The sequence below is a fragment of the Centrocercus urophasianus genome, unplaced genomic scaffold, assembly GCF_019232065.1.
Source record: "Centrocercus urophasianus isolate 14NV4802_14NV808 unplaced genomic scaffold, USGS_Curo_1.0 seq_11, whole genome shotgun sequence".
NCBI classification, from domain to species: Eukaryota; Metazoa; Chordata; class Aves; order Galliformes; family Phasianidae; genus Centrocercus; species Centrocercus urophasianus.
Window position 1 is genome coordinate 67,197,169 of NW_024884253.1, and position 18,691 is coordinate 67,215,859.

An 18,691-nucleotide genomic window follows, 5' to 3' on the forward strand; every position below is an offset into this window, starting at 1 on the left:
TAGACTTCTGGTGAACAATTTCTTGTGGCTGTATTTACAGCTGCAGCTTCAGCTGAACTGCTTTTTATGGTTTGCAGTCACTTGGTGCTCGTACTAAACTACAAAACAGCACTTGCACAGTGGCATCTCTGTGTAGGAAGCTGATGTCAGACAACTATTGTTTAAAACTCCACTGCTCACATATTCTGTGGTAATTTGACTAATGTTACAAGGAAAACCCAAATTGGTAGAAGGATATTATTAGATGAGCAGATGGAAATTGTCATGAATGATTAAAAGTCTACAGAGTACAAATTTCTCACCATTGCACTAGAAAAGAAGCAAGATGCTAGTTACATTTTTCAGTTTATTAGTGAATGAAGAATGGAAGCCATATAGTAGAAATGGGAAGTTTACATCAAATGTGGGCTCAACATGCCTATAGGAATTGGTTATGAAGATTTAGGTATCCTGAATGCTTTGTTTGTTTTTTTTTTTTAAGTTGATGTTCAGTTAAAAATCAAGATGTCTGAAAAACTGATTCGAAACAGCTTGCAAAAAAATACTAACAATTATAATAATGGCAGTATTGCACCTATGGCACTAATACTGCAGTTGCCAAAAAGAGTAGCAACACGATAGAATCATAGAATATCCCAAGTTGGAAGGGACCCAAAAGGCTCACTGGGTCCAACTCCTGCTTCCACACAGGACTACCTAAACACAAGACCATATGTCTGAGGGCAGTATCCAAACACTGCTTGAACTCCACCAGGTTGGTATCGTGGCCACTGCCCTGGGCAGCCTGTGCCAGGGCACAAAATGAAGCTGGTCACATATTCCCAAGCAGTACAGGAGGAAAGAGAACAGCCAGTTACACGTGTGTATTAATATAAAATAAGCAAATAAATGAATATTGAAACTAGGAGCCAGGTGTTACTGGGGTAGAGCAATTTTAGAGCTAATCACTTAATTGAAGTTGCAGCTGGGAGTTGCTCACTGTCAGTGCCCCAAAGTGAGCATGCAAGATTTCAAATCAACCTGAAAGGGCTAAAACTCAGAAAAACATGCCTAGCTTGGCACTGAGTGTTGGCAGGTTCTTCAAGATGCAGATGCCTCGTTCTGTTGGAAATACCATGTTTTGGTGTGTTTGTTATTCAGCTTCTCCAAGTGTGAAAATGCTCCCACGGAAGGGAATTTTGGCAAAGTGCAAAAGATCCCCTTGGGGAAAACAAATCAATAAATAAATATCTCTTTTGGTCCAGCTTTGTTCTCATTTGCTTTCCCAGCCTCCAGAGACAGAAATGAACCAGGAGCTGGAAGGAGGAAGGTGTCAGAGGCCACGCTGGGCTGGGAGCAGGGCACGCTGCCCAGTGAGGAGGCTCTGAGACTGCTGCTTAAAGCCGAGCTGAAACCTCGCGCATCATGCTCGTCAATGTGCATCTCCAGGTTTAATACGTGACCAACTCTTGCCCGGGCCGAGGGCTCCGCGTTGTCAAACCGCCTCACACATAAACGCACCCCGAGTGCTGCGCCTGCCGCTTTCCCCCTCGCCGACCTGTTCCGCGGTGCCGAGAGACGGCAGAGCGTTACCGGGTAACGGCAACATGGCGTCCGCCGCCACAGCGGGCGCAGGGGAGCAAGGAGGGGACGTGGAGGAAGGCGGCAGCGGGCTGGGGAGGAGGCGCCCGCCTCCCGTCTCCTCTCTGTCAGCCTTCAGCTACATCCCGCCCCGGCGGGAAGGTCCCGCGGAGCTCAGCTACTTCCACCGGGTGGCCCAGGTGAGGGGCGGCTGGGCAGGGCAGGGCAGGGCAGGGCACCGGGCAGTAGCACTTTGTGGTTGGGAAGGAGGTTTGGCGTTTCCAGGGTGTGAATTGCAGGCTGAGGGGGAAAAGGTAGTAAAGGAAAGTGTCACTGGATGGTGCAGAAGGCAGATAAATGGTTGCTCAGTGGCTGCACAGTGATGAAGGACAGAAGCTCAATCGTTCCGTCTGGAGCAGGCTCAAGGGAGACCTAATCAATCTCTACGACTCCCTGAAAGGGGCTCTGTGGTCAGGTGGGGGTCAGCCTCTTCTCCCAGGTAACAGCAGTAGGACAGGAGGGAATGGCCTCAAGTTGTGCCAGAGGAGATTCAGGTTGGATATTAGCAGTAATTTCTTCTCAGAGAGAGAGCGGTGAGGCAGTGGCACAGACTGCCCAGGAAGGTGCTGCAGTCACGGTTTCTGGGGGTGTTCAAAAGCCATGTGGACGTGGCACTGAGGGACATGGTTGGTGGGGATGAGCTGATGGTTGATCCGAATGATCTTGGCGATATTTTCCAAACCTAGTGATTCTGTGACACTTTTTATTTATTTATTTATTTTGCCAGCACTGTTTGCGTGGCATTGTTGAAAGACAAGATTTGCCGTTTTAGATTCAATCCTGTGGATTTCAGCATCGCTTTGGGAACGTGCCAGATGTTAAGGAGCACAGGTGGTGTTGTGCATAACAGAGTGTGGTAAGGCAGAGAACAACAGGAGTAGGCCTAGGGAAGGTCAGAGGGCTTGGCTGGTGTATTTGGGGTTGATGGAGCTGGCAGGGAGAATGGCTCTCCAATCTGCATGGAATTAACAACCATATGCTGGTACTTTTGTTTACAATACAAAATTTGCTTTCACACTCCCAGTGGCAAGGTTTGTAAACAAAAATTTATTAAAAAAAAAAAAAAAAAAAAAAAAAAAAACACAACCAGAAAAGTACTTAAGAAAATGAAACCTGTATGTCCAGAGGCCAAAGCAGAGTGAAATAGAGAAAGATGTTCTAGCATGTGTCCCAATGCCAGAAATTTCCACTTGTTAATCCTTTGGCTGACAACTACTCCCTGTACTACTTTATGTAAGTTATTATATCCATTTTATTGTCCTGCTTCCCCTTCTGTGATACGGAAAAAGTTTATCTACTTTTTGTGTGGTTGGAATATTAATGTATATAGTAATGTATATTAATGCAAAGTGCTTAGCCCCAGAAGCAGTACACAGAGGATGCCCCTCCACCTCGTCCTAGTAAGTCTGCATTTAATAACTGGGAAATAACAGCAAAGAGGCAGGATTTTGAGCATAGAATTGTTTTTGCACAGAAGAACTTAAACAGATGACCAGGGACAAGCGCTAACTCTTAACAGGTTGGCTACTATCTGCAAGTTTCAGAAAAAATCATCTGCTCTGACACAGGTAACAAGTAATAGACACATAATGCCACATGAAGAAAAACAAAGGAGCGAGTAACATTCCCAATAGTGAGCAGAGATTAGATGCCTACCAAAATTCTAAACAAAACTGGTAATGTGGAGAGGAGAGGACAATCAAGGAAGCATGGGAATAATGAAAGTAGCAAATCAGATGCAAAATGCTCTTGAATATGCCTGAAATTCTGTGAGACTTGATAATTTCTGAGGAATGAAGGGATGTACAGGTTGCAAATCAAAGCACCTCTTGGCAGAACCAAGTAGTAGAGCTGTGCTTCCAATAGAAACGTGTGATTACAGTGATGCATTGCTAGCATTCTTGCTTGAGATTTCCTTCTGAGGGAGCCTTCTTGACCTGCCCTGACTTGAATGTTTTTGGAGAACAGTAATGGTGAGTCTCAAAGGGCATGAATTCTCCAAAGGCTAAATTAAGCACACTGTAACATTTAAAGGTTAAAGGGGAAAAAAAAAAAAAAAAAGGCAGAAGAAAATGCACAATTTTTTTTTGGTTTGTAAAAAGTCATGTATAAAACCAGTAATCCGTTGACTTTTTAATGAAGAACATAAGCAACTGACAGCATATTACAGCAGGGGATTTTGTCCTTTTCATGAGAATGCTTTTTGTATTTGAAATTCCTCCACTTTTTTAAAAATTAGATTTCACGAATGCATTTTTTAGCAGATCAGATCTTTCATGTTATTCAGCTGTAACTCTGACAACAGATATCATAAATACAGTAATGTTCTGTGTTGTGGTTTACTTTATTTTCATGTATGAGAGATTACAGGATTACCACTGTGGCAGGTTTCTGAGCTCTTCTCGGTTCTGCTTTAATTAGAAATTAAATGGCGGTTCCACTGTGGGGCACCTTCACATTTTTCATTCCAAATTGATTTTCTGTTCCAAAGTTTCAACAGATTGGAGGGAAAAATTGAGGTAATTTGCCAGAAGGGAAATTTCAAAGATGGACAGATCAAAAAATAAAAAATCACATATTATTCAGTATTTTTATTGCACGTTATTTCACAAGAATGACCCGAGCCTGCTAATGGCAGCTCAGATGTGTTACAGTTGTCATACTCTGATGTTATGTGTCCACTGCATTATTATTGAATCCTCTGTATGTATTCTATATCGTATGAATTTAAAGAGGACTGTTATTTAGCCATTTTTTCTCCTTTTCTAAAGGCAGGAGGGGTTTCCACCTACGACTCCATTTTTAAAAGACCAGAGGGTTACAATGAAAAACTTCACCGATGCGACAGAGAACATGCAAGGAGTCGTGGTCTTAACGTTAATGATGAGGTAAGCCTTCAATAATTTCAAAATTATTTTTGGTTAAAGGTACTTTATTCATTTTGACATGGCTGGAAATAAGTGAAGACACCTGAGCTAGCTCTTGCTCTTTGTGTCCTGTAGATTTCCAGATCACAAACCTTATTTTAGTTAAAGAGTAGGGGAAAGAGATGTGCGCAGGGAGCCAAACCCTCTGTTACAGAGTTTCAGTGATCAGTCTTTGCCTCTCCTGAGTTTGCAATTGTGGTTGTCCTGCAGCTACTTTTATGATGCTGAAAACTTGTACCTGAGAGGGCTGGAGCTAGGGACTCCACCTTAACCCCAGTCCTGTGATATCCCCATTCCCTGAACCTTACAGTGTGAACCCATGTTTGGTGAGACATCCCAAGTCTCTAAAAGAGGTTGCCCTGCAGGAAGGGAATTCGTAGGGAGCTCGTGCAAAGAAGAGGTCAATCAGACAGCCACAGACATGCCTGGAAAAGGCTAACTGAAGCAAAAGCATTCAAGGACAGAAGAATTTGAGTTTAGTGTGTAGTCTGATAAGTAAGGAAGTATGCAAACATGTTTTTGAACAGCTGCCTTGAAAATAGGAATGCTATAATCTATATACTTAGATATAAAGATATGCTTTTTCTTTGTATCATATGAATAATACATACATATACACACAGACACAGAGGATGTCAAAAAAAAAAAAAAAAGATAAGGCATAACCTCTGTGTATTAATGGCCTTGAAACTGCAGTGGATTAATAAGATGGAAAAATGATGATAGACTAAGAATTGTTTCCTGTGTTAGATATGATAAAGAGAAAAACTTGAAATTACTGTAATTGCTGTGAAGTAAAACTGTTGAGATTTTGGGACAAAGGCCGCTGCTTATAATTCCTTTAACTAGCAGCTATACATGTCAGACATTTCACTGCACAGTCATAATCCCCTTCAGTTCTATCAGACAGTGCAGGGAGTATTAGGTACACTCAAAGGAATCACAGAAGTGCCCCTTAAGATTATCTGCTCCTGCCTAGTAACTCACCTGCAAATCTGCATGAGGCCAAAAGCCATGTAAATGACCAATCTAATGAAAAACGAGCCAATCCCTCCACCACCTAGCCAGCATCAAACCCAATATCCGAGTGAGACATTTGTGTAAAAACAGTTTTATTAATGCAGCATCTTAATAGTTTCTTTCTTACTCAGATTTTGCTTCCATTCAGTACCAGCAAGTCACTTTCTTTAAAAGTTTACTTGCTGAAGCAAATGCTTATAGGCCAGAATGCAGAGTAGTCCTCCTGGGCAGTGCACACAAGTGACTGCCTGGGAACTGTTCTAAACAGGTGTCCCTTAATCCAGTCCTTTAATTAGCATGGAGGCACATCAAAGCCACAGCTGTTGAATGATGCAACATGATCCTCATGCATGGGATGACACCCAACACTGGACTTACCCATAACTAAATGCAGGTCATGTACTCAGATCCTGCTCCTTAGTTACCTCAATGGCTCTCACAGACCTTGTATAATACCAACTATTTTATGAAACATAATAAATAAAAATGCCAATATTGACATCTTTCTAATACAATGCTGAAAGGAGACAGGTGGAATTCTTCACAGTACACTTCTTTCTTTGAAGTGGAAAAAAACCAAATCATTACAAGCAAGCCTTTCCTTTCCTGCAGAGCGTGGGCACACCCTGGGAATCCAGCAGTACAATCATAGATAGCTCAGTTTAGCTGCACATAATGCGGTGACTAGAGCGAGAGTGTTTGCACATGGTTGCTGTTGCTGATTTCAAGTGTTAACAGTGATAGAATTACATGCTGTGAAGGCATATAATGGGATACTTTCCAACAACCGTGGAAAATTTGATATCTGCTTAATGCAGAACCTTAAAAATCATGGAATACTGCTGCATAGTCAGCGTTGTGCTACCAAGGATGCTGAAAATCTAATCTTATTTAAAGGAAAAATGAACTACCTATGATCACATACTACTACTTGTCATTGGCAAGCAAAATCCTTTTTGGCCAGCGAAGACTATTTTGATGTTACAAAGACAATCTCACCTCAGTGTCTGGTATGATCATGTAGCAAATCCTCCTGGAGATTATACTAAGGTACATGGAAAACATGAAGCTGAGGTGATGATCGCCATCATGGCTTCACTAAGGGAAGATTATGCCTGCCAAGTTTGGTGGCCTTTATGACGGGGTTGCAACACTGGTGGATAAGGGAAAAGCAACTGATGTCATCTATGTGGACTTGTACAAAGCATTTGATGCCAGCTTGGACAACATCCTTGATTCTAAAGCTGGAGAGACCTAGGTTTGACAGATGGACCAGTTGGTGGATAAGGAATTGGCTGGATGGCTGCAAAGAGTTGTTACCTTACATCATGTTGCACACCACAAGTAACCAGGAACAAGTGATGTTCCTTAGAGTCAGTACTGGGATTGACGCTATTTAACATCTTTGTTGGTTACATGGAGAGTACAACTGAGTGCATCCTCAGCAGACTTTCTGATTACGCTGAATGGAAGAAATGCCACCCAAAGGGACCTGGACAATCTCGAAGAAAGCCTATGCAAACCTTGTAAAGTTCAACAAGGCCCGGGTCCTACACCTGGGTTGAGGCAATCCCAAGCACAGATACAGAGTAGGCCAGGCGTGAGGGAGAAACACTTAGGGGTCTTGGTTGATGAGAAGCTCAACATGAGTCAGCTGCTCAGAAAGCAAACTTCTTGTGTCTTGAACTGTACGAGAAGAAGCACGATCATCAGGGCAGGGGAGGTGATTCCCCTCTCTGCCCCACTTCTGTGAGACCCTACCTACAGTACTGCATTCAGCTCTGGGGTCCCCATCATAAGAACATGGGCCTGTTGGAGTGGATCCAGAGGAGAACCACTAAGATGATTAGAAGGTTGGGGCACCTTCCTATGAAAACAGGCTGAGGCAGCTGGAGTTGTTCAGGCTGGAGAAGAGAAGGAGCAGCATTCTAGTGCCGAATGGAGGCCTACATGAAAGCTGGAGAAGGACTCTATCAAGGTGTTCAGTGATATGACAGAGGGTAACATTTTTAAACTTAAGGGGGTAGATTTAGATTTGATGTTAGGAAATTCTTCACTCAGAGGGCAGAGAGGCCCAGGCTGCCCAGAGGAGTTGTGAATGCCCTATCCATGGAGGTGTTGAAGGCCAGGTTGGATGGGGCTTTGGGCAACTGGGTAGAATGAAAGTTGTCTTGCCATGGCAGAGACTCAAACTAGATGGTCTTTAAGATCCCTTCCAACCCAAACTCTGCTATGACTCTATGAATGATTCTGTAATTTCTTTAGTGTTTATCCACAGGTGGGAAGAGGGGGACAAAAATGGTCTGATGTTTCTTTTCCTGCCATTCTTCTCATCTGTTGATTTATTTATTTTTTTTTGTTCTGGTGGGGTTCAAAGTTGGTGAACTGAATGGCATTTAATGGGGCAGTGCAAGATAAGCAAGTGAGCTGGCAGGAGAGTTGAAGGAAGAATGGTTGCTGCTTCTTTTTTATTTGGGGGAAAAAAAAAAAAAAAAAAAAAGGCTTATAGCATTTTTCCAACAATCTTAGATTTAGATTTGTCCATCTTTCAGGTTATGTTACACCTGACTGCGCTGCTATGAGGCTATTTGTACCTCTGCTTCATCTTGCATTCTCACAGGAAATGTGGTGGTTCCTGTGCTTCAGAGGTTCTATCATAAATTTTAATATGACTCAGACTTGTGTTGTAGCAAAGAGCTCATTTATTTGCACCTCAGCTGTGGTGAGGGGTCTGCGTTTTTGGCTCTCCTTGTAGATGTTATTTATGTTGTAGTACTAGGCAAATACACTGGGGACCAAGGCTTATTGTGTTAGCCAGTGTGCAAACATACAAGCAGCCTGATAAATCTGAGACCTTTGGCTAGGGAAAGCAAAACAAACAAATCCTGCCTGCCTTTCCCTTCTGACTCCAGAGCTCCCTGTTGCTGCAGCACAGGAAGGAACTGCAGATTGCAGATAGTAATTGTATGGCCACTTAAAATGCACTTTATTAAGGACAGGCTTAGAATAATCTTGTTTTGGATGGATTATTTTTTAACAATTTCACTTCTTATTATTGCAGAGCAGTTATTTCTGTAATCTTGGAGCTACAAACTGTTTTAGTAAAACCTTTCATTGTGCACAAATCCAGTAGCATATGTTTTATGTCCCTTGGGGAAAGGTTACACGGGCCAATAGTGGTTGTGCAGTTTTTATTTAGGCCTTTTTTTTTTTTCTTGTGTGTGTGTGTCGTGGTTTCACTGAATTGTGCAAACATGTCCTCCTGGAGTAAGGTATTCAAATCTTTAGTTTTCATATTTGTGCAAGTCAGTGCACAAGAAAAAGAAACAATGAAATCTGTGCCATTTTCCAGTAATGTGGTGTTTACTTTTGCCAGTAATCACACAGGGTGTGAGGGTGTGTATGTTTTGTGTGTGTAGGGGTGTGGGTGGGTGGGTGGATGGGTGTGTGTGTGTATGTAGCTTAGGTGGTGGTGTGGCACAATTCCACGTCTTCTCATCATCCAGTGATACTATTAATATACGTTAAAAAAACGAACTAGGTTAGGAATGGAACATGAGAGTGCAGATCACTGCTACATAAATATACCTTTGTATAGCAGATGCTGTACAGATCCATCTGTTCTCTTGCCCCCAGGCACAGTACATTTAGCAGTAGTTAACTGCCAAGTATTCACTCTGTGATATCCTCATAAGGAGAGTGTTACATTTTCACAGGAAATGGCAAGACCTGTCGCTGTTTTGTCATCTTCAGAGTATGGGAGACACAGAAGTAAGCACACAGAGCAGCTGATCCGAAGTCATGCAAGGATTAATTGTGTGCAGGCAGAATTCTACAGGAAAAATGGCATTACGTGCTTATTGGAAAAACCTTCTCCAAGACTGGATCCGTGCTAACATTGCCAGCAATATTTGTCTGCAAAGAAGCATGTCAAAATGCAGAATAGTGCTTCTGCCTTTTTCTTCTGCGTTTTCATTAATGAAAATGATTTATATGAAATAACTGCACTTTTCCTCATGCTGATTCAAATCTATGTTTTCTCCTTTTAGTTTCTTAGAAGTCTCATGTAGAACATCCACAAAAGCTGAACATTTTAGGAAGCAACACTGGAAATTAAATCTGTTGGGTCAACAGACGTCTGTGCTATTTCAGGCAGTAGCTACATAATTGTTCACTGAATGAACATTAAATTTGCTCCTCGGGGTATTAATACTTTCTTAATACTTACAGTTCTTAATCCCTACAAAATCTGTATACATATTTTTCTTTTTTTCTGCAGAACAGTAATTCAATCAGTAATTCAACCCAGATTTTCCAAAGTGGATGAGAAAGTAAATAAAGATCTGATTTCTAGAAGTACTGAGGAATTTCATTAGAGTTCAAGTGGAAGTGAAGTTAAAGGGAACTTCTCAGTGCTTAGCATGTAAGAAGACACTAAAATTTTGATTTAAATTATTTTAGGCATCCTTTTTGCTGACGTCAGTTAAGAAAAATGCTGTCAGAGGGATTGATCTGTCACCAGAAGAATCACTTTTGTAGACCAGTGCTCTACTACAAAGAGAGCAATAACTCATTAGTTTGGTACAAAGGATTAAAAAAAACCCAACAACACAAGTTGCTTAAAAAGTATGTCTAGAGGTAAATGTCTAAAGCCACTTAAACACCTTCTTCCTTCTATTCTCATTGAATCCAGTAGTGGAGTTTTAAGATATTTTCAGGAAAAGAAACACCTTCTGCAGGGTGTGCATCCTTGTGGTTCTGCAGCATCATTGATCCTGTTGTTGTTTAAAGCTGAAGCAATATTGATACTGTTCAATATCAAACATTTAGCCAGACCGATCACGCTTGTTTAAGAAGGATTGGAAAGCCACAGCATTGCCTGACACTGTACTTCTGTCAGACACTTAAATAGGAAATGAGTCTGCTAGGAAAAAATAATACAAATAAGTACTTCCTGTAGGGCCTTGGATATGCAGGGAACTAGGCAATTGATATAGTATTTGGTATGATGTGAGGAGCTGATTATACAGAGCAGTCCATTCTTAGAGGTGTTTGGCACTTTCAGTATTTACGGCTTGTAATGTCCCCTCTTTCAGTGAGTAATGGCTGTGGATAAGAGGGCAGAAACTGCTACGTTCCTTTTCAACAACGAATACTTCATTAAAGAAATCCAGCAGCATTAAATGAAAAGGAATCACACACAGTATGAATGAAGTGAGAAAGGAATGTTTTCTAACACCACCAGAATGCTTTATCAAGGGTATCACAAGTGAAGAATCACAAGTGAGATAAAATATGACCATGTTCTATAGACGTTATTTTTAGTTTGGTACAGGCAGTACAAATTACTTCATTCAAATAGTCTCACTATGCTTGCTAACCATCTGTGTTCAAATAACTAAAACGTTTGAGAACACTACCACCTTCTGGCCAATGTGAGAAACGTGCATCTCCAGATGATTTCCACCAACGGAGTGTAAGTTAGCAAGATACCAGCATTAGTTTACTTATCTGTGCTTATGTCATCTACTTCTCTTTCAGTATCATCTCACCCTCAGGTTTGAATGTTTTTCACATGTTTTTAATCCTATGACTTCTCATTCAGGTGTGTGACTGACTTCTTTTAATGCTCAGTGTCGAAAGAATACCTTCATAAAAATTTTATTTTCTGTAAAGCAGTGCTATTTAGTGATCAGCACTCTACAGCTCCTAAGTCTGTGTAATAAGCTACTGATGCTTGTGCACCTACTGCAAATTTTAGTTTTCTAAAACACTTGGAAACAACATACAAAAAGCTGGGAATAAATTGTATAATTTCTTATTATACTGTCAAGAAAAAAACCTGATTGATTGGTACATAACATGGTACATTTTGTACATTCAGCAACAGCTAGTAACCTTAAATAGCTTTATCTGTCCACTGACAGTTGTGATTTAAAACAAGTGAAAATACAAGGAAAATGCAGTAGTGTCTGTTTGGTACTTTTATCTATTAATACTATGTAATAAATATTTACATAAAACTTAAGAAAATATGTTGCTTTTTATTACTCTTTACATATTAATTGTTCCAAATATTGGAAGGTCACACATTCAGAAGGTGAAATCATCTGACATGGAGTTATTAGAATGGTTCTCCCATGCACAATATGTACACTTTATGGTACAGGAGGTCAAGCTGTGATACAGTGGTATTCTCCATTGTCAGCAGCCATGTCCATATGTATGAGGAAAGATTTTTTTGTGTAGATATTCTGCCATTTTTCTGCAAGATTTTATACTTTCTACTTCAAAAAATGGAACCTGGAAATGAAACCAAAATGATTGCTGGAAATATATTTTAATAAACAACAAGAGTAAGTTTAACGTTGATTAAATAGACATGCAATTACACATCAGAGTTGCATTTTAAAATAAAACATTTACTCCTAAGTTTATTACTGATCTGTAAGTCTTGGGGGAAATGAATAGAGGTTACTGCAAAGCAAATAGTGATGTTTATTACAGTTTAAACTAAGTTAAATACAAAGTAGTTAAGCTTATGTGCTAAGTGCTTATAAAGGGAAAAAAGCGTACCAAAACGTGAAAGTCTAGCATATGCTTATAGGTAAATATATCCCTATTTATTTCAACAGGAAAAATAAAGGATACACTCTGCTTTGGAAAAAATGTTATTTCTGATATAAAGCAGTTCCTTTTTTTCTTTTTTTATACCTTGTTTCTAAACTCCAAATTCGATTTTAAACTGAAAACTCCCGACCTCTTTAGTGCATCCAGAAGGGAATCGGGAAGATGTCAGAGGGCTGGAGCACCTCTCCTACTCAGGCTGAGAGAATTAGGGCTGTTCAGCTAAGAGAAAAGAAGTTCTCCAAGCAGACTTATAGTGACCTTCTCGTAACTAAAAGGGCCTACAAAAAAGCTCGAGACAGATTCTCATCAATGACAGGATAAGGAGTAACAGTTTTAAGCTGAAGTAGGGTAGATTTAGATTAAATCTATGGAAGAAGCTCTTCACACAGAGGGTGGTGAGGTGCTGGAAGATGTTGCCCAGAGTTGTGTTGGAAGTGTTTGAGGCCACGCTGGATGGGGCCTTGGGCAACCTGTTCTAGCAGGTGTCTCTGCCCATGGCAGGGTCACTTCCACTCCATGATCCTTCCAAACTGTTTAATGCTTTCAGTTAAGTCAAAATTTGAACTGTCATCAGTGCAGATAAATATTCTTTCAAGCAGTCACTATTTGTATAGGCAGAAAGTACTAACTCATCCAAGAAAAAAAAGAATTTATGTAATGAACTCTCAAATAGGCAAAATCTAGGCAAAGAGAACATCATGTAGAAAGAGCAGTATTATACCTATCTTAGGAAGTGATTGCAACTACAGTTTTAAACATTACATAAGAATCATTTTTCACTTGTTTTGTTAGCCAGAGTAAAAACTGTCAAGGGACTTTACCTGCACAACTTTATAACCAAGTAACTGAAGATGCCTCTGTTTAATAGCTTCTTCTCCCAGCAGATTATGGCTATTAACACAAAACCTATTTTGACCATCAACACAGAGAGCAATTCTAAAATCAAGCACAGAAGAAAAGTCAGTTCACTTAGTCACTAGAATTGCTGTAATTCCTAACAAGAATGAGACAGTACCTCCTCTTATTCCCAGACGCCTCCTAGAATTAAATGCAGGATGGGATTTGCCTACTTTAGGACAATATAAATTACTCAGAGGGAAGGAGGGGAAAGACTGAAGTTTAGCAGAACTTATCTGAAAAACAAATTTATATGCTCTAAACAAAAATCTCCACACAAGTTAATGATAAGAATTTGATAGTTTTAACACCACTATTGGTAAGCTGTTTTGAATTCTTCTAGCAGGAAAAACAAGCAAAATACTTGTCTCATGTTGGAAATATCTAGCAGCTAAATTTATTCAATATATTAGTGATTCAAATTAAACCTGTATATGTGGTTGGCAAGCATCATGGACTGCAACCATGTTTTTTCTACTTGGTTGCAGTTGCAACCACAGCACAGGAAGGGTGCCCAAATTTATATCTAGGGATTCTCAAAAGAATCCGTGTTTAGCTTGTTCTTTTAAATATGTATGCATTTTTCAATGCAAATGGCATCTGTGGCAAATAATCTTACTTCAGAGGATCTATTAGAGAAGTGTATTTGTGAAGTACAACTGATAAAGACTGTGCTAAATCCTTGCAGGCACTCCCAATTAATTTGATTTTAATTTGCAAAATAATTAAACATGATCAAAATAGATTAACGTAAGTCAGACCAACACCTCTTTGATCCTAACTGTCACTGGGTAGAGGGACTAATTATCTAACACCTTGTAGTCAGGAGGCAAGACAGTGAAGAAAAAGTACAGATCTCTCATTTTACCAGCTTTGTCTTTTTTTGGCTTTGGTTGTAATGTGAAACTTTGATGTTGTTGAGATCAATGCAAAATTCCAAGTAACTTTATTTTTGCCAGAGGTTTACCCTGGATACTCTTTATCAGTGTTAACCAGCATTTTACCTGTGGCACCTTTTATTCTCTTACCGTGTGTGTACTTCTTCACATTGAGTAGCAGGCAACATAAAGCCTTCTTCATCTAATTTAATCTCAATATCTAGTATAGATGAAATCATGAGAGAAATTAAAACCCATTTCATGTAACAAACATCTTACTGTGATTTTCATGCTCTGAGCTGCCAACCCTCCAGCTCTCCCTTTCATTACTCACCACCAAAGCAGAAAGATTAGGCAATTGCCACGGTGGCATTTCATTTTGCTTTAAATGAAAACAATTGTTTACAAGGAAAAGGGAAGCTGGCAGTAAAAATAAATTACAGCTGAGTTAGCAGCTATTTTCAGAGCAGTCCAGGTGAGTAAACATTGCAGTTATTTTCTCTCCTTGTTAAAAGTCACTTCGAAAATTACATAGAATTGTAGGGATTGGAAGAGACATCTGGAGATCATCTGGTCAAACCACCTGCTAGCAGGGGTCTCCTAGACTGGGTTGCAGAAAAGTGTCCCATTCACTTACATATTTATCTATAAAAGGGGCAGGCAGAACTCAGGAAAAATAACTTGCTTGTGTCCAGATTCATAAACAATTGTAAAAGCCAGGCCAAGGCCTGTAGCTTCATTAATGGTACAGCTATGGTATTTGCTGCATGTACTGTAAGTGCAAAGTTAAAGTTCCCATTTCAAACCTTCCACAGAGCCTTCTTTGCATTCCAGTGTACTTTTTCCATATTTGCACAGTTAAGGATGCAAACAAAGGGAATATTTTTTTTTTCTATTTCTAGAAAATACATGGAATTTTTGATAGCGTAAGTACACATTTAATTAGTTTGAAGAACTAATGTTACTTACCAACTGTATAGAAATATGGTGTTGATACCTCTGATGAAAAATATATTCTTTTTTTCAGTAAATATAGTAGTCCACTCTTTACCTTTTTGAAGAGGTGAACATCCAGAAAACCATGAGTTGTGAGAAAGGTATTTACTTGATACTTTGGAAGGAGTTTGGGACCCTATAGAATGACAGAAAACCCAATCAGACAAAAGAAAAAGCAAGATTAACTTTTGGCAATTACAAAATAATTCTGCAATAATGTAATAAAATCTGCTTGGTACATTTCAAAGCTATGTCTGATGAAGACCTCAGCGTGAGGTATGGCCTGCTGGAAAATAAAACCAACCAACCAATCACCCCCACCCCCAAACATCCTCAGCAAGCTTCTGTGCTATCATGCTGAATAATACATATTGCTCATGAGAAATGCACAACTGTTTCCATTCCTCTTCATCAGGCCAACATCAAAGTGGCTGATCTTTTATGTGCTCCAAGACTTTACAAACCAAACATTAAAAAAGGTAATAGTTGATGGAAAAGTAATACACAGAAATACAGAGAATGCACTTGAACTTATAGCTAGTCAGTTCTTTCAAACAGACACATGGATCAGTCATTCAAACAAGTAACAACACTTCATATTTACACCAAGAAATACAGGTTGTTTTATTCAATTCCAATGTTTTTACTGCAAAGACAGCCCTCAGCTTCTATCAATGTGCTCATACCTAATGACATCATCACCTGCTTTTAATGTCAGTTCCAGTTTTGTATCTACTGTACCTTATAAAATGGGCACTCCAGGGTAATGGTTAGAAAAAGCTGTGTTAGCTGGGAGGCAACAACTCTGTCCAAACCAGGTGGCTGAGCTGAAACAACAATATTCAAGTTTACAGGTTTACATTCAGCAGGGTAACTTCACATATGCTGTCATGCAGAAATTAGGAAAAGATATTCAGTTAAACGTGCAGCTGTATTCATCCTTATATGAATGAACAGAAAGACCAGCTATGAAATGATTTATTTAGAAAAATAAGGAACTGATTTACAGAAATATCAACATGAGAAATATACAGTCAGCAAGATCTTGGGGCTGTCAGAATCTTTCACAAAAAAAAAAGGAAGATCTGAGAAATGCAAGATGTTCTACAGGAAGGCATAAACTTCAGCTGAAGTCTTGGACAATTACGCATCTCCATCTTCTTCCTGAAACCCTGAGGATGGAATTGTAGTGCTCACTACAGGCAGGAGCTCAGGGCATGGAACAAAGAGGGGCACAGAGCAGAACCACGTCAGAAGTGTAGTTGGCAGATACGGTGCCAGCGGGAAGAAGCACCAGGTAACCACATTAAAGCACAAAGTAATTTATAAAGCAGGGCAAAGCACCAATCTTTATGAATCAGTAAAATATACGAGCCTTAGAACACAATTCATATTTTTATCTAGATATTTTAAAATAAAAGCCAGCAGTTAAGTACAGGCTGGTATATTATGACACTACTATGTTTTACAGGCTTATTTTTATTTAATTAAGCCATAAATTATGCACTGCACAATATCTTTTATCAGATTTATCCATGTATCACTTTTAGTTTTCAGAAGATGATTACAAAACAATATGGAAGGGAAATAAAACCAAATTGAAAGCAAAAATACAATAATCTGTATCTTGAAAGGACAGAACAGGAAAATTAATAGATGAGGCCCTGGTTCTATTTTAAACTCACCTGAAAGGCTGGACACAATGCAGCCCGGCAGAAGCATCTAAAAAATGTGTGTAAGATGAAGGACAACTACAGAGAAAATCAGAGGGGTGGTATTTTTTGGAAAGGCATGATTAAGTGAAATAGAATTTTTGTGGAATTTGAAATCTCTGTTTAAGACTGCAGCGCAATTTTCAAATTCTACTGAATGATGAACTTGAAAGGTAATTGCAACTGTGACAGGGAAGCCTCCTGATAACTTTTCTCCAGTCACCCTTATCAGCTCCTGGTTGTTTTGACAGGATTAGACATACCATAAAATAGTGAGAAATGGAGAGTGCTGGTGGAGAAACACCACTTCTTACCTTGAAGCTGTTGCAGGAAAAAGGGACTAAATATTTTTGGCAGAAAATTCACTGGATAACGCTGAATAAGAACACATGAGTGCAGCAGATTCAACAAGGTGTGAGGCTGAAACTGACTAAAACGAGCATGTAGTATTGTTTCAAGCTTCCTAAACAAGGAAGAAGCATTTGGAGGGAGGTAGTTTAAAGTCCCGAATGGGACAATATATTCAGTAATCTGGTCAGTGGTAAAGCTGTCAGCATTAGAAATGAAACCTTCTGCCACTGCATCCAAGATAGGCTTCGAAAGGATCTTCTTCTGACAGCAGTACTGCATGACTTTGCTGACAGTTTCAGGATGCATAGTAGGGATGGACTTGGGAACATGCTTTTCCAGTGCTTCTGTAAAAATTTGTTCACGGTGTCCAAAGAACAGGAAGGCTTCCAGTACGCTTACCAACTCATCATCAGTAAAGTGAGGAACATGCTTTCCAGAATGCTTACATAGTGCTAAGATTAGGGGAACTACCTGAGTCTGATGGAGAGCCACCAGCGAATTCAGTATTACACTTGTGAACTTTGGACTCAGCTGGTAAGCTATGGTTAAAGTGGCACTGTTCATTCTGTTTAGCAAGTCCCAGTGTTCCCTTTCCCCAACCACCACCTGCAGTATCTTATAAACCATCGCCATTTCCCTAGGACTCCAGTTCTCAATGTCTTTTTCTTGCATGCGGCTCACAATCTGTTCCAGTATAGCATAACTTGGGCCTTTCAACTCGAGCAAACTCTCTCCAAGAGAGCAGAGATTGTCAACAGTCAGCTTTCTGTTAGCAAGCCGCTCTTCACTCTCTGAAAGCAAGCGTGCTATCAGTGTACTCTGGGGATCTACACGCAGCTTTATCAAAGCTTGCAGTGCATTCAGCAGCCCACTGTTGGACAATTTTGAGGATTGAAATTCAAACTGAAAGCATAATGCCCTGAAAACTTCATTGTCTAGCACATCTTCAGGGTTTTTCAGGCCGTTGTCATCCACCTCAACTTCAGAAATCCTCTGCAGGGCTCCCGATGCCATAGTATCAGACATAACTTCCAAGGAGCGAAGAAACTTAAAAATCTCTTGCGATGTACAGAGGCTTTTCAACGTCCTGAAGAACATTTGTTCCTCCGTCCACCGCTCGTCGGCCTTAGCGTTGCTGCCCGTATCCCCACAGAGATGCACGCTTTCATTAACAGAAAGGGACCGCATCCGCAGCTGCACGTGGCTTTTCCGACAAAACGCATCCCGACACTTGTCCTTGGAACACAGCACCCTCACGGCCGTGGCACGATAGCTTTGGGGCTTTCGCCGTCCGCTGACGAAGCTCAAGCTTTTGCTTAGGGTCATCAAAATACGCCTGCTCGCTGGTGCGCCGGGTGAACAGAAGTGGAAGCTTTTCAGGCTGATCAAAGCCATGTCGGAACGAGCGTGTCCTCAGAAGACACCTAGAAGAAAAAGACGTGAGCGCACGAACCCGCCCTCGCCTCTCCCCCTCGCTCCTCGTCCTTCCTCGGCCCTTCGGGGCGCCGGAGAAGCGGCGCGGACCCGACAACGCCTCACCTCCAGCGCCATGACGGGTAGCGCGGCACGACGGGAGCTTCCGGCGTTCACTGGCTCGGCCCCGCCGGGTGCCGCGGGCTCCGGGCGCTGCCGCCTGGGCCGGGGCCCCGAAGCGAGCAGG

The 18,691-nt window shown here is 40.7% G+C and overlaps 2 protein-coding genes across 3 annotated transcripts; one reads left to right on the forward strand and one right to left on the reverse strand.

Moving 5' to 3' along the window:
* The first annotated feature begins 1,586 nt into the window (after window positions 1–1,586).
* CUNH5orf49 (chromosome unknown C5orf49 homolog) lies at window positions 1,587–10,780 on the forward strand. The gene is made up of 3 exons (XM_042837400.1): window positions 1,587–1,760; window positions 4,392–4,508; window positions 9,284–10,780. Exons 1-3 carry the CDS (start codon window positions 1,587–1,589, stop codon window positions 9,461–9,463), a joined length of 471 nt encoding a protein of 156 aa, XP_042693334.1. The 3' UTR covers window positions 9,464–10,780.
* Window positions 10,781–11,591: 811 nt separating this feature from the next.
* Window positions 11,592–18,656, reverse strand: FASTKD3 (FAST kinase domains 3). Of its 2 annotated transcripts, XM_042837375.1 has the most exons (7): window positions 18,571–18,656; window positions 16,995–18,455; window positions 15,710–15,795; window positions 14,942–15,104; window positions 14,123–14,192; window positions 13,019–13,133; window positions 11,592–11,870 (listed from the first exon to the last, which is right to left on the reverse strand). In XM_042837375.1, exons 2-7 carry the CDS (start codon window positions 18,424–18,426, stop codon window positions 11,772–11,774), a joined length of 1,965 nt encoding a protein of 654 aa, XP_042693309.1. In that variant the 5' UTR covers window positions 18,427–18,455; window positions 18,571–18,656; the 3' UTR covers window positions 11,592–11,771. The 2 variants fall into 2 exon arrangements, with proteins under 2 accessions (XP_042693309.1, XP_042693318.1); XM_042837384.1 differs by lacking the exon at window positions 14,123–14,192 and having other exon boundaries at window positions 11,754–11,870.
* Between the last annotated feature and the right edge of the window lie 35 nt (window positions 18,657–18,691).